Here is a 16,060-nt window from a genome sequence, read left to right as displayed (position 1 = left end):
AGTAGTTATAACACTCTATAACCCACAATGATCTTAAAAAACAGCAGCAACAGATCTGTCTTTCAGTGGTTCATCCTATGACTAAGGCTCCTACACAGGGCCATGCCGGCATCTCCAACTCATTTAGTATCCTGCTGCCTTCAGAACAGCCTACTTTGCTTAGGGCCTGTTTTGGAGAAAAGCATAAAAAATTGAGATAGTTGGATTACATCAACTGCATCACCTTACCACAGCTCCTCTGAATTAAATGGGGTACCTGTGAAATTGTTCAGAAGTTAACTGCTAGCAATGTAGAGACTGCAAATATTTATGGTTTATCTGGATGTGATAATGTTAAACAAACCTCACAAATAACCAGTGGGGAAGCTATCGGAAAAACTACAATGATCTCCAACATAAAGAATGAATCTCTAGGACCATCTTAATTAGAGGTCACTCCAGGCAAAACCAGACATCTGCATTCTGCCTTCCCATACACTCAGCAGAGTGCTGTTCATATGAGAAAGAAAGCTGCAGTCGGTTGGCTTTTTCTCCTCTCTGATACTGTCACATGCTGAGAATCAGTTCTATGTTAGGCTAAAAGTATAGCTGCAAAGATGTTTCACACTTATGCTGCCTTTGTTCTGAACCTAGTGGTGTGCAGGTAAAGCCCACCATTTGATTTTCAGTAGTTCTAGACTGTCTAACTTGTAATTATAACACCACAGATAAGGATCAGGGGATGTGTGGGACAGAAACCTGCATTCTTGCACTGAAGTTAGCCTATTCTCTGAATATAATTTTATAAAATCATAAAATTATTCTGTTTGGAAGGGTTCAACTTCCCTGCTGTCATGTGGTCTCACCCAAATACTCAGTTTTCAGATCCTGTATTTGCAATTGGTTTAGAGGAACAAGACCACCAGACACACACTATTTTTAGACTAAGTTTTGTATTTCATATAGGAAAGATTAATTCCTTTAGACTAGTTGTGTTACTGTCTAGTAATGCACATGTTTCAGAGAAGTACCCATGGAATAGTTTGCTTCCTGTTTTCTTCCATGTTAGATTATGGCTTGCAGTCATACAGAAAAGAAGATTCTCTTGAAGGATCAAGCTCTTACCAGCAGCACTTGAAACAGATTTACACATCTCCTGAAATCCATTCCCTTTCAGACTTTGAACCCAATTCTACAACAGACATCTACAGGTAGTTAACTCTTCCTCTTTCTTGCACTGAATAATCTCATTTTAAATTGAATATTCTTTAATAACAATGAGGCGCAGCATATTTCTGTGGTCACACAAGGTATGTTTGACTGTATTTTTTAAAGGATTGATCCTGGAATACAGAACAGCATAGATATTACAGGATCTTTTCTTTCAAGGTAGATAACCAAATACAGAATTCACTGATATTGTATAAATGCAGAGTTGGTCTAATGATTTATAAGGAGTTACTCTGCACTGGTAGACAAAAAGGTATAAAGATCTGCTATTATCTAGTAATCTTTTCTTGTTGCTGTTTCTTATGAAAAACTAGATTATTTTCAGTAATGGCAATACATTAAAAGTTAGGAGCATCAATCTTCCAGGATGTCATAATGCACATATTCATCCCATAATTCTATAACTAATGTCAATACATTATTCTGCTGCATATACACAGTGACATTATGTGGTTTGCCAAGAAAAATTAGAGTTAGGAAAAGGAAATAGATACACTAGTGAATAGCTCCATCCCTTTCCTTTCAAAAGTTCTTATAAGAGATCACTTTGCTTATTTGGCTATCAGGTTTAGCCTTGCCAGTGATAGATAGCTTCTATCCAACCAGATAAACAGGATTACAACTGAATTTTCAGAGAATAATAATCCAGTGAAAAAGACGTTGAACTACTTTATTTTAAAAATTAGTTATATTTCTTGGTTCTCACATGAGAAATTATTGTGTTCTTGTTGTAGTCTATTTCATAACAATGATACTTCCTCTGTCTGCTTATTTCCAGTAGTTTGCTGAAAGCATTTGAGAGGGGAAAATGCAGAATGATACTACAAGATGTTTTGTGACCCTTTTCTCTTACTTTTTCTTGCCACATTCCCAGCCCAGCAGAAGTCTTCTATTTCTTGGTAACTTTGGTAGCTGGCAGAATGCAAAGAACTGGAGTTCAGTTAGAGATTAAAATGCTGATAGTGCAAAACAATTGATCAGAAGAAGGCACAGTTATTAACACTGTTTATTAACATTTACCAAAGAGTAGCTATTACTGCCTTTTATCAAAAGCTTTGAATTTTACTCTGGCCTGCAATAGGCCACAACAAATGCTTACGACCATAAGTGACTGTTATAGGACTTTTATTGAAAAATTAGTTGCAGAAACAGAAAATATTGTTTAAATCTTGCTCTTTTTTCAATTAGGATTAATTAAAAATTATATGGACAATCATGAAAACATTATTTTATATATAAAATTAACTGGATTAATACACATTATTCCCTTGTAAAGAAATGTATGCATATAAAATGTGCTAGAACATTATTAATTGTAATCCATTCTACTACATTATATAAGCAAGAATTTGAGGACTCAGTAGTATTTATGTCTACAGTCTTAAACATGCCCTTAGTATTTGCTTCCGAATAGCTCAGCTAAAGGCAATTTGTCACTGTGTTGGTATTTCTGGCTACTGTCATTTGTCCTGTGTTGGTCTTCACTTTTTCAACATGGACTGGTCTTAGAAAATACTGTGCTCCAATTAATCAGTAATTTTAGAATTGTCTTACAAATTAGAGTTTATCATTGCCTCACAGCCAAAATGCATTGCAGAAAATGTTTCCTTGGTGCTTCTCTGGCTCACAGATTGCCCCTGTTCAGGTTAGATATCATTATTTGACTTCACAGGACACTTGGTCTCCTGAAGCTGTTGCTTGCCAAGGACTCCCCTTAAAATAGTTCTAAGGTACTAAGAGCTGATCTGCTCATATCATAAATGACTACAATGAACTTTTGACAGATTCCGTGAATGCTTGCTAAATCTGTCAAAATCTTGTCTTCTTTTGTTGTACTGCAGTTAATCCTTTCTTGGTAAAAAAGGAAAAAAAGTAAGAGATGAAATCACAAAAGGAAGAAGAGCAATGTGCAGTCAGGAAAGAAAGGTAGAGATGTACCCTGTAGCATTAAAAGGGTTGTCTTTTTAACTGTGCTATTCTTCAGAACCTGCATTTTAACAAAGTTTGTGTTTGATTATGTGAGCAGGTGCTAAACCTTCCTGATACATGTATGTGGGTTCGCTGGCCAGGGAGCAGTGTCCCAGTCTTGAAATCCTGTTTTTATCTGTGCAAAAATTCCATTTATGTTTCTGAAGGTATGGCCCAAATAAAAAATGAGTAGAAACTGCAGGAGTGGGACTTGTAATTTTGTGTGCTCTTACAGATTAATCACTCACTTTTAAAGTTCTCCAGGGAATGTGTTGGTCAGATGGGAAAGCTAAAATTGAAATGAGAACAGGAACATGAAAGCAGCTCCTGTTTGAGCTGAAGAGGCTGTTTCCAGTCACAGTTTTTCCTAGATGGCTCCTCTTGATTTGTAATTCCTATATGAATTTCAGTATCCACTGCGTTAGGACTTTTTTGAGCTGTGCTGCTGAAGCTGAATGACATTGATACTGCTTTATCGGAATATCATCATCTAACTACTCTCCTTGAAAATCTATTTCAGCTTTGCTGTGTCACCAGGACTGGTATTCCTTTCTTCTACCAAATCACACCAAAATTGAGATAAAAATCTCATCAGATTAATTTCTACATTATTCAGCATGGTTTATATGCATTCTTTTAATAGGCAGTGGTGATCCTCTGAAAGATAGACATACCCCTTTATACAGCTAGAATGCCTTACGGGACAGAGCAACCATTAGCAATACAACAGATGGAAGACCAATATTCCCCATACAAATAAAATTTATCAAGTAGATGCATGTGGGGAGTTAATTATTACACAGTTTCAATACATAAATTGGCAGAAGCATCTTTATCTCTATTGCTGGCTGGAGGGTGTGCTGGCTTCTTAGAGATCACTGTTCTAAGAGATCTCTAGTGAGTTCAATAAGGAGACTGAACACCCAGTTGTTACCCCATTTTTTCCATTCTTCACCCCTGATGAATGTGTTTGACACATTCATTTGTTCATCTGAGGAAGATGATGATGATAATAAAAATGTAATTCAGAAAGAATGAACAAAAATGCTTACTATAAAAGATACTGTAAAAAAGACTCTGGACACAATGTCTCATCATTGACTTCATGGAGATTTTTCAGAACCGTGATCTATGCTGGAAGAAAGTCACGACTCCAGCTGATGATCCTGATGAACCTGCTCCTGCCCCTTGATTACAGCACAAACCTGTCATATGTGTTCAATTGGTAGATATCATGTAAGTCCCTGCACATATCCCCTCTGGATTCCATTAATTCTTCCAGAGAAAATTGCTTTCCTGTCCATCAAACTCAAATGCTTCATCTCTGAGTCTGAAAACTGTGAGGAGAGCCTGCTATGAAATGATCAGTGACAGATCTCTGAAAATGTAGTAATAGATAACAGCCTGTTGCTGTTACTCTCCATTTTGGGATACTGGTCTGTCAGTCATAAAATGGGGAAGAATAAGAAAACATGGAAGAAACAAATCACTAACTCCATTAGCTGTTACTTCATTAAGGTTTCGGTTTGCTTTTATTCTGCAGTTATGGCATCATTTTACTAGAAATTGCCACAAGAAGTGACCCTATGCCAGTAAGTAAAGATGAACTTTTTGAACTTTGCATGACAACTTTGATTCTGTTTCTGCTGAAAATACAAACCAAATTCTGAGTAACTGCACATTTGATTTATTTTTTGATCATGCATTTTTCTCTGGATTTGGTGGGTGCAAGTTCAGTTCCAATGGAACATGCAATCAGGGCTTCCTAATGCATCTGCTAGTCTTCCCTTCAGGACTTTGAAGAAAAGTGTATGACAAAAGTAATGTACTCCAAAATGGCCTTTTGGTTAGCTCTGTGAGACTTAATGGCAGAGGGGCAGAGAGGAAGGTATGCCAAAACATTTTCCTTTTTCTCCTGTTGTTCCTTCCCTCTCCTGCTATGCACAGGCCTCTTCAGTGGAGTCTTGCAGTGATCAGAATATGATAGAAGATCAAATGAGCTCCTTTCCATAAGGAAAATGTGTTTGCATATGTCTTCTGATCGGTGCTAAATGGCAAACACAATAAATGCACCTTAAAATTGAAACCAGATGTTCTGGATATGTACCCATATTCTATCTGAAATAATCTGCTTAACAAGAATTGTAACAATGAAGACCTGAAACTGCCATTCTTACATTTCTGACAGTTTGTGATAATAGACCAATGTAGGCCTTGTGTTTTCTCCAACTTTTTCCAGTATCTTGCCAGGTATTAATTTGTTTCAGGAGTTGTTTACCTCATATAAACACTGACACTAAAGTCTTTCAGCCATGAAAACTATTTTAGACAAGGTCACCCAGTTTAGACCATTGTTTGGTTTTGGTTGGTTTTTTGTTTGTTTGTTTGTTTGTTTTTTCCCCCTGTACTCTCATATAAGAAGCTGATCTGGAAGTTATAGGGAAAACATTACAGAAGTAATGATGATCACAGTAATATATTTCAAATGGATGGTATGAAAAACACACCACTCGTTTCAACATTGTTTAATCCCCTTTTCTCTAGAATGATGATGTGCATTCAGCTGAATGTTCCTGGTGCCCACCTTTGGCAGAACTAATTTCAGGGAAGGCTGAGAATTCTTGCCCATGTCCCACAGAATACATAGAGGTAAGATAACAATATTGTTTATAAAAATTATTTATTGAAGTGAATTTAAGACATGTCACAGAAGTTTTATGGCAATATTACCTTTGATAAATATAAACAACCCAGAAGTCATGAAGTACATCTCAAATAAGGCACAATGAAATGCTTTCATAGCCTTAATAAAAAACCTGATATTCTGACAAATTGAAAGTTTCAGTTGTCCCCTCAAATTGTAAGTGTAATAAATGATGTTTTTAATATTCAATCATTGATTTTTGTGCATTTATTATAAAGTGTTAAGTTCCATGAATATTTTGTATTAGCAATGTCTATTTAGCTTACTGGCAAAGGACTTTCAAAGTATGAATTTGGTTTGATTCTCATGAAGAGGGTTTATGTATTCATGAAGCTCAATAAAACCTAATAAAACAAAGTACACCCTCTCCCAGTTCAATTAAATTGGAACAAGACTGTGGCATCTTTGTTTCAGTTAAGAGTTATCTAATTCACCTTTGGTGGTTTGTAGCAACCTAAATGTAACAAACTTCTCATAAACAGCACTGGATTTTAGTAGGGAGGTAACATTCTTAAGAAGTAGTTGAGTTTTTAATTTTTTGTGAATTTTGTGTACAGGCAAGTCCTCTGAAAACAGTATGTGACTCCAACAGTGTAACACTGTCTTAAAGCACAAGAGCTTAAGCAGTATTTGGCAGAAGGAATGTGTGCATCTAATTATTTCCCACAGCATGCTAATGTCCTTCATTCAGCATAAATCTGTAGAACTTCAGAGACCTCAGTATAGCTCTGCCACTTTTCACCAGTTGCAGATAGGGCTTCACATGCACACTTTCCACAGAGAAAATAGTGGTATTAATTAGAAACATTGCTTGCACTTGGAATACAAAAGGCTGTTTGCTTTTCCCTCTCTCTTTCCCTGCTTCAGTTAATCAGAAGGTGCAGAAAAAATAATCCAGCCCAAAGACCTACATTTGAACAAGTCAAGAAAATGTTGTACAAGATGAATCCTAATAAAGTTAGCCCTGTCGACATGATGATGACTCTGGTAAATTTAGTGTTTTAATCCAATCCAAGTCAATCTGCTTGCTTGCAATAACTTTCACCTCTATCCTTCAGGTTTGTGTTTTGATCTCATGCCTCTTCTTTGATGAGAAAAGCCGCATTTTTCGCTTCACTTCTAGCAGGCTGATTGTAGCTACAGTTCTGCTAGAGACCCAGTTTTCCTTCTCATTCCATTTCTGTCATTTTTTCTTGACTTTCTCAACTTCTTTGGGGCTGAACACTTTTGTTTCTTTCTTCAAATGTTGTTTGTTTTTTAATGACTTACAAGAAGCAATATTCCCCTTTACCAGTGTCTTGGTGGTGATCTTACAATACTGAGGATATAGAATCCCTCCATGCACAAATAGTATGCTTACAGATGCATTTTGAGCATCTTAAGCTCAGCAGCAAAGAGACTTCTGCCTTCAGATCCTGTTGCCTCACACAGAGCAAGGATGCAAAAAGCACAGCATAGCATAGCAGGATAGTTTATGAAACAGCATTTTAAGATTTTGATAAAAGATTGAGACTTAGATTCCATCAGTTTTGGTAACATATTTTAATACACGTCTGCAGCTTGGTCTCTGCATTGGATTTGACCCCAAATGTTTACATGGACTTTGAAGAGTCTGGAATTGGCCTCTGGCAATCTCTAAACCTAGAATCATAAATTTACATAGAAAGAAATCTGTTTGGTTTTTTATTTCATAAGAACAAATCAGGTATCTCAGACCTGAGCCTTTGCTTATCTTGTTTTCAAAGCAGAATCATTCCAATGCTTAAATCCTATCCAACTATTACCCTGTTTCAGTAAAAGGACTATTATATGTAATTCTCTATGTTATTTAGATGGAGAAATATAGCAAACATCTGGAGATAATGGTTTCTGAGAGAACCCAGGATTTAATGCATGAAAAACAGAAGACTGATCGTCTGTTGTATAGTAAGTTATATAGTAAAAATACTGGATATTCTTCTCAATAATAATTTGATTTTAACTGTCTAATTACAAACAGAAACCCTTTGATAGATAGTTGATTATTTAATAGATAACATGTATTTGTGAATTAATTAACATAATTGTTCTTTGCAAAGCTGGAAGGGTATTTATCTACTTTTCATAGTTTCCCCCTAAGAATCAGTGCACTCATCTGAGAGCTATGACTCCAGAATCTATAGTGCTCTCAGTTTAATATTGTTTGGCAGTCCTTCTATATAGTTATAAATATTGGGGAATTGCTTTTAGACTAAGGTTAGTTTTGATGGCAGTGTATCTTCTGGAATTCTGCAGGAAAAAAGGGATAAAGTGACAGGTATAACACATAGGAGAGAAAAAGGAAAAGACTGTGGAAGAGCAAGATAGCAGAGATAAAGAAGATAAAAAATATCAGAGAAGAGATAGTAAACAAACCTAACACAGGAAGAAAACACCAGCAAAGGCTTGAAAGGAAGTTAGTAATAACTAACCTTACTCTGACTTGAAATGTATAGATATTGGTTTGTTTGAACTAAAAGTTATGGGTCATCTGAAAAATCTGGTCTTGTTATCAGTGAGATTTACTGTGAATTTTCACATTACAGCAGAGCAGATTTTGATGCTAAAGAGTGCTTTCACCTTCAGAGTATTTCACATTTACAAACATTGCCTTCATACTTTCAAACAAACATGTTCTGCTTATTGTGTGCTTTTGTGCATGTCAAAAGAGTAACAATGCTCAACTTTTTACAACAGGTATGTTGCCGAAGCAAGTAGCAGATGATCTCAGGCAGGGAAAACATGCACAAGCTCAAAGTTACTTAAGTGCCACCATCTTTTTCAGGTAAACAAAAATGAATGATAAGACTAGAAGTGACTCCTACTGTAGAAACTTCTAGGCTCCTACTGGAGGTGAATCTTCTGAGCACAGAATTTCTATATAAACTGCTGTTTATCATACCAGGTGTCAACATTTGACTCTGCAAATGTCTTTCAAAATTCTCACACCTCTCCTTTTTTATAAAATATGAGATTACTGTTGAGTTCTAACACACAGCAGCACGTCGCTTTATGTATGCTACACACGCATGCATGTATGTTTCATAAAACAGGTCTAAGTAAAGGTTCCAGCATTTAGCTGTGTAAAGGAAACTTGTCTATCCTTAGAGTCCATGTAGATTTACAGTCTTTGACTTGTTATGTGTGCTTGAGGCAACATATAAATTTCATGTTTTCACTGGTCATAAATGGACAGATACCAAGTTCTCTTTTTTTTCATTTGTACATAACCCAAAATTGAAGACTACTTAGTCTGTCACAGGTAAAAGTCTAACTGTAAAAAATGGTTTAGTGAATTGGTAAGCAAAAAGGACAGTCAGTCCTTTTAAATGGAAGAAGTCTGTTTTCAATTTATATAGATGTTTGAAGACAAAACTATTCTGTAAAATCCTTAGCAAAAGAAATACTGGAAAAAAAAAGAAGGTTGATGTAATTCCACTGAGAAATTATTACTGTGTGTTTAGGATTAGCAATCTGCAATGTTTAGCAGTGGGTGAATATGTTGTTTTTGTTGTGTTTTAACAGTGACATTGTTGGCTTCACTCAGCTGTCCAGCAGCAGCACACCTTACCAAGTGGTAGATCTCTTGAACAAGCTTTATACTGCTTTTGATGAAATCATAGATAACTATGATGTCTATAAGGTGGAGACAATAGGAGATGCCTGTAAGTTCCTAAAGCTGTGGACAATGATGGAGCATGGGTATTTCATCAAGACAGAAACTGATCTGATGGAAAGCAACAACAGATAAAGGAGATTTGGAAAGCTTATTGTCACTGGGAATACCACACAAAACAATTAGGGGAGAAGTCCTAGCAAAGCCCCAGCACACTTTAGGAACATTTTCCTGCATGCCTATCATCATTTCTACAACTGATGAATGTTGTGGATGGAACAAATGAGTTGAATAAACTACCACTGTTGTTTTTTGGTTTCTATGACCTGCAAGGTCTGACTTCAAACCTTGGCACAGATTAATCCCAGTTGGCAACTTCTATTTCACAGGAACACAGCTGAAAAATTTACCTTCTGCATGGCAGCAGAGATTCCATTTCATTAGCTTTATTATCTCCCTCTTTTTCAAAGACCATGACAACATTCTGTCCCCTAATACTCTGTAGGGACTTGGCTGCCTCTTCTTTTTGGATTTTTAGGAAAACAGCTTTCTATTTACTACCATGGGAATCTGCTGGGATTGACTATGATTAAAACTGAGTTACATCAAAAACCTAGCAAAATCTACCAGGATTTCTGGATAAGACAGAGAGAAAATACTGTAACAGATGTGGGAAAAAAAAACCCACTCTTTTTTCTGTGGTATAGTTGGGCACATTCTGGAGCATAAAATTCCTGAACAAATGCACCTAAGGGATCCTGGAAGGACCTGTCTCTTGTCCTACACAGTAAGAGCCAGTGAGGGAAGCATGGGACAATGCCTAGTGGGAATCATTTGTCTCTCTTTATAATATCTGTCCAGAGACAAAAGGAATTGAACAGCCACTTTCCCGCTACCTGCTCACTTCAAGTATCCTCAACAGAGAGAGGGAGGAAGGGAGGAAATAGATCTTATGGAAAAGTAAGAAGGAAATCTGACATTTTTCGGAATTAGGGCAATTGCACACATTAGCTGTTTGCCTAGCCTTCATTTCATTCTGGCCTCCTCTGCCCAGCAGGCACAACTGTGCTGCAGGCTATGAAGGAATAGGGCTTTATTTTTTTCTAACTTGAGCAACATCCTTTCGTAAATCTCTGTGTAATGCCAAAGGCTAATGCAGTTGCATTCTTGTATTAAGATATGGTGGTGTCGGGAGTACCCAAAGAGAATGGGATCCTTCATGCCAGTGAGATCGCAAGCATGGCTTTAGACCTTCTGGATGTCTGCAAGACTTTTAAAATCCCACACAAGCCCAACACTCTCCTAAAGATAAGAGCAGGAATCCACTCAGGTATGTGGAGAGAGCTGCAAATGATTCCTCCTCTGGTTTAACAAGTGTTTATGTAGTGGCATTTCTTCTCAATTAAAAAGGAGGTTTGGCATGGGATAGAACACCTCATAGAAGTCATTTCAACAAAATAAATAATTGGACACCTGAAATATTGGGAACACAATGTGGAATAAAACATTGGAAACACTACACAGCCCCTGCCTTTGCTGATGTGAGTGAGAACTGCCATTCTGTGTCTGTTCCTTGTCCTTTTCAGCTGTTCTTTTCTCAAAACAGTGAGGTGCTTCTTGACTCTTTGATCTAGCCTTCAGTCTCAGACTCCCAGCTCCCTGATCTAAGCTGATGTGTGATTGCAACTGCATCTTAATAGACAGCCAGAGTTGGACATATGCTGTGCAGCCCGTCATCTGTGAATTATGTGGTTTAGATTGTCTCATCCAGAGATCATATCTTCTATATTTTAAATGCCCTAAGGCTGACATGAAGGAAGCAAAATGCTCATTTTCTGCCTTCAGCAGGAGCAGGTTACTTCCTGCCTTTCCATGTGCCTAGTGAGTGTTGTGTGCACATTCCTATCTCACTGCCCCTCAGAATATTCTGTTGTTGGGTTGAAACATGATTCTTCAGGTGCTTTCATTCATACACACTACCTCTATCCCATCATCACTTCCCCCACTGTTCTCTTTTGAGGCCATTTTGCAGTTCCCTCCATGGATCAAGAAGCCATCTGTATAACCCATATAAGACAATACTGACACTCAGTCTTTATCTTGTTAATGAGTGAGATGTCAGGTAACGTAGGAAGCAGTCATGGGGCTGTATGACTTACTATGTGATTTAAAACCACAAAACATCTTCTCTTTTCTTTAATAGGGGCAGTTGTAGCTGGAGTTGTTGGGACCAAAATGCCACGGTATTGTTTATTTGGAGATACTGTGAACACAGCTTCCAGGATGGAATCTACCAGTGAAGGTAACAAGGAACAAAACACAGATGTAGTTTTGACCATACCTTAAGGAGTTCTGGAAAAATGTTATGCTGAGTTTTGAGTCCTGTCTTGTTGCTGCAAATACTGTAAGGAACATATTGATTTCTGGGTTCAATCTGCCTATGGGCAAATTATGCCAGTGATATTCTCTGCAACATCTGTAATATAATCTGCTCATTCCCCAAGTCTCAGAGAGGGATTTTCATGGCTTTGAAGTTTTCTGCAATAAAAAAGGGTAAAAATCAGATAAAATGAGAGGTAACTGGATGTGTTCAGTGTTTCTATTCCTTTCTGTCACCCAGATGAATTTATAGTAAAAATACTTTCATTGCTTCTCTTTTTCACTGATATCTTTCTCTAATGGAGAATGCAAAAGATGGTAAGACACCATGGGAGCAATTCCTCTAATGGAGAATGCCAGAGGTGGTAGGACAGCATGGGAGCTGCGTCTGCCTTTAACCAGTATAGAAGGTTATGTATGTGTTCTCCAGTAAAGACATTAAATCATGGATATATCCTCACTTTTGTTTCTTCCTGGGAGATAACAGAGCCCCATGCATAGTTAACAAGCTTCCTCTTTAGCCTGTATGAGCATTTCAACTTCAGAAATATTTTAGCCTTATCTACAAGAACTGGGGGGAAAAAAAAAAAGGAGTGATTTAATATCAACAATGATGGCTTGGTTTTGTTTCTTTCATTCATGAAATGAAGCTGAATAGTTTAATGGCTCACATTGCAATGCTTTCTAAATGGATTTGAATTAGGCAAAATCCAAGGTGTTTTCAAGTTTAATTTAACTATAAAGTGATGCTTTCAACATCTATCATGATCCACTGAAAACGAGGCAGAAAGGCAGAGAAGCAGTATTACATGATGGCTTTGAAAGTTTAGCCTGGGAATTTGAGAACCAACCAGGATCCATTCTATCTCACCATTTTGTACATTTTTCCAAAGCAAATGCTAGCCTGACTGGAACAAATATAGCTTCATTTTCCTTCTGTCAGTCTCCCAGATAACTCCTTTTCTTTTCCTCCTTTCAGGCTCTTTGCAGGCTCTTTGTATCATCTAAAGTGCTTTAAAACTAATGCCTTCAAAATCTGCTTCCATCATTCTTTGTATTTTATCTTTTGTTCTGCATGCCTATTTCTTATATGGCCCATCAACACTATAAACTTCGGTATAAAGACAGAGCTTCTTATCTTTTAATCCTTTCTTTTATCTCCCTCCTTCTCTGCACATAAATCTGAGGGTCTCAAATTACAGTAACATGTTTTAACCCTAAAACTTTAAAATAGATTAATTAATTAATTAATTACTGACAATGTAAACTAAAATTGCTATCAGCTGGAATCTGAGTGCTAGTGTCATGTTCTCAAGCAGGATGACCAGGTAAAATATCGTGTATCTACTGGAAAGAATATTTCTGAAATACATATCTGTGTATGTTGAAACACGTATTTCCTGGTCTACGGGGAGTGTTTTGAGACTTTCAATGAAAAACATTTAAACAAACAAAACCCAAAAAATGGATATTACAAACCCATGATTTTCTGATATAAGAAAAATCAGTAAAATAATCTTCATCAGACCTACTATCATCTGGAATCTTTTTAAAAAAAAAAGCATAATGATTTACTTTGTGTCACAGAATGTTAATGGCAAAAAACCCTAGGGTTGTGGGTTTTTTTGGCAATTTTCCAAATTTTGGCAAAATTTTACTTTCTGGCAAAAGTAGGAGTATTCAGAAATTTTTCTATCTGCCCTCCTTCTTGGTCCTTCCTCCTTCATTTGCAAAAGGGCAAGACATCCAAGGTTTACATAAAGATAAATTCTTAACTAAGGAAAAATCACAGATAAAAAAAAAAAAAAACCACCTGGAATTATGGCAATATTTTATCTTTCCCCTGTTTTTATTTACAGGTTTAGAGGCAGAGCAAGGCAGTTTCTTTAATGTTTAGTCTTTGCTGAAAACTGCTGAAAACTTAAAGTGCTGACTCTTTATTGACCAGGATGGTCAATGGTTTTCTTTGAAAAATGAAACAGGCGCTCATCAGTAACTCCAGCCAGGCAGATATAAAGAGTAGACAAATAATATTAGATGCAAGATGTGAAGAGTAATGTTTGCTGCAGCCATGTATTTGTCCTGAGATGCTCTCACAAAGAGTCCAGGATAATGGAGCTTGTGTGCAAACATTTCAAATAACAGAGGAATGACAGCAAAGATATGAAAAAAGCAAGAGGGAGTCTTGAAGTCTTTGGCACACAGAGGGGGGACGCATCTGTCTTAGATGTTTAAATTGTTACAATAATATGACAATTGTCTCTCTTTCCAGCTCTTAAAATACAGTGCAGTTCAAGTGCATACCAGCTGTTGGAGCAGATCGGAGAGTATGTGTTAGTATGCCGTGGGAATTTACAAGTCAAGGTGTGTATGCAACATTTATATTCAGTTTTTCAGAGAGGAGAGTGTGAAAGTACTCTGGAGTCCCAGAATTTTAACCCATGCCATCCTCTATGTCTCAGAGTCCTTGGGTCAGACTATTTCCTGTCCCTAAGACAGAAGGCTCAGGTTTTAAAATAGTACTAATTTCATGGGCTTGTTCATGTGACAGCCCTGATAATTCAGACATGAAGGACTTAGCCAAACTTGGAAGTACTGCATGGCATGTCACTTTGTCATTAACTGCTTGAAATCAAAAAGGGAGATTCAGAGACATCATACATCATTGTAAGAGTTCCATAGGAAGACTAACATACTTCTGGATCCAGTTTTGAATGGGACTTCAAAGAATTGTTTTTATAGGTAGCGCTGCCACTATCTTTAAGGAAAAGTTTTATGCCTCAATTTTTCTGTATGTAAAATAGCTGACAGGCACATCAGTCTCCTTTTGGGACTTGATTTGGAATATTATTACACAAATGGTGGGTAGTATTATAACCCCATGACTCATTTTTTTCCTTAGGGGAAAGGAGACATGGTAACATACTGGCTTGAAGGTAAGAAAGCCTCTGCCACCCAGAAGAAAGTCACCAGCACTTCTGTGACTCTTCAAGACCCCAGCAGAGCCTCACTTAGTTTGATTCCAGGTGTCCTCCCCAGTGATCTTCCCCCAAGTACTGCTTACTAGCCACTCACTAACTCCAGCATCCATCCTGCTTTCAGTCTGTTAGGTCATCCTCCTGAGTTAGAAATTAAGATATAGTAAGACCCCTTTGGCCTTGTGGATGTATTAGCTCAGACTTTATTCACAGGTATCTCTCTCCCACCAGTGGCAGGAAAAATACAAAAAAGCAAAAACTCATCTGAGGAAAGATACATAATACTGGCCCACCAGCTAATAGGGCAGAAGGTGTTACATGTTGATTTGGTTTTGCTGGGTAATCCCCCGCCAGCAGCCTCCATCACTTCAAAACCAGCTGGCTGGGCATTCCAGCCTGCAAACTGCTCTTACAGGAAAGAAGGAGACAGTGTAGTGTTGCTATTTAGTGGTACGATAAACCTTGTGGGTGTAATTGGTTTTGTGCTGTGAAAGGGAAAAATGAGATGTATATTGTGTTAGAAAGCAAGTTCATTGAAAGAGGAGGGTGAAGCAGTGCAATCATAATGGATACAAATCGAAATGACAATTTGTGCTCCTGCTTCCATTCCATCTCCATCGCCTGGAGCATAGAAAGAAGAATTAAGAAGAAAGTCCAGGGTATTTCCACAGAGCCAACACTTAGTGACACTGTCATCTTGGTATAGAGATCTAAAAATCTTGGGAGAGAAGTGAAAGACACTGCATGATGTTGTTAAACAGAAGAGAGTCTGGTACAGCTGCTCTTGTCTTTGGCTGCTTTGGGATTTCTCTGACAAACTGCTCTTACCATTATATTATGGAGTTGCTTTGACTAAAGTGGCGGTGAACCTACTATTGCTGGCTAGCTGTCTGACTGTGAAATCAGGCAGCGCTCTGAGTCACTGTGTAATTTAGGACGCAATTTAGAAAAGGTCATTCCTGACCAAGCATTTCCTGTAAAGAGAGACCCTTTGTTACCAATGGCGTAATCTGTTGATGAGCACGGTTTTGTAAGCATTGCCGGTGTTGACTTTCTTTAAAGAAAAAGCATATGTATGGTTGACCCTGTTTATACTTTTTAGGGTTTTATTTTTGGCAATAAATTACCTTTAAGGACTAATCTTTTTTGAAGAGTTTAGCCAGTTCCAGTTGAATAGATTAACAAACA

General features: G+C 37.4%; 1 protein-coding gene across 1 annotated transcript in view; it reads left to right on the top strand.

Moving 5' to 3' along the window:
* The window catches only part of LOC113490203 (atrial natriuretic peptide receptor 1-like), a 33,844-nt gene extending 18,862 nt beyond the window's left edge, over positions 1–14,982 (top strand). The window contains exons 14-24 of the mRNA XM_026866492.1: positions 1,049–1,190; positions 4,721–4,769; positions 5,722–5,826; positions 6,749–6,868; positions 7,714–7,807; positions 8,597–8,684; positions 9,425–9,564; positions 10,693–10,845; positions 11,719–11,817; positions 14,167–14,258; positions 14,797–14,982. Coding sequence (XP_026722293.1) covers positions 1,049–1,190; positions 4,721–4,769; positions 5,722–5,826; positions 6,749–6,868; positions 7,714–7,807; positions 8,597–8,684; positions 9,425–9,564; positions 10,693–10,845; positions 11,719–11,817; positions 14,167–14,258; positions 14,797–14,961 — 1,247 coding nt within the window. The 3' untranslated portion in view covers positions 14,962–14,982. The remainder of the gene's footprint in view (positions 1–1,048; positions 1,191–4,720; positions 4,770–5,721; positions 5,827–6,748; positions 6,869–7,713; positions 7,808–8,596; positions 8,685–9,424; positions 9,565–10,692; positions 10,846–11,718; positions 11,818–14,166; positions 14,259–14,796) is intronic.
* The last annotated feature ends 1,078 nt before the right edge of the window (positions 14,983–16,060 follow it).

This window comes from Athene cunicularia (genome assembly GCF_003259725.1).
Source record: "Athene cunicularia isolate RWA chromosome Z unlocalized genomic scaffold, athCun1 chrZ_part3, whole genome shotgun sequence".
NCBI lineage: Eukaryota > Metazoa > Chordata > Aves > Strigiformes > Strigidae > Athene > Athene cunicularia.
Note: the sequence above shows the minus strand (reverse complement) of the source record. Positions and strands in the feature narration are given on the sequence as shown.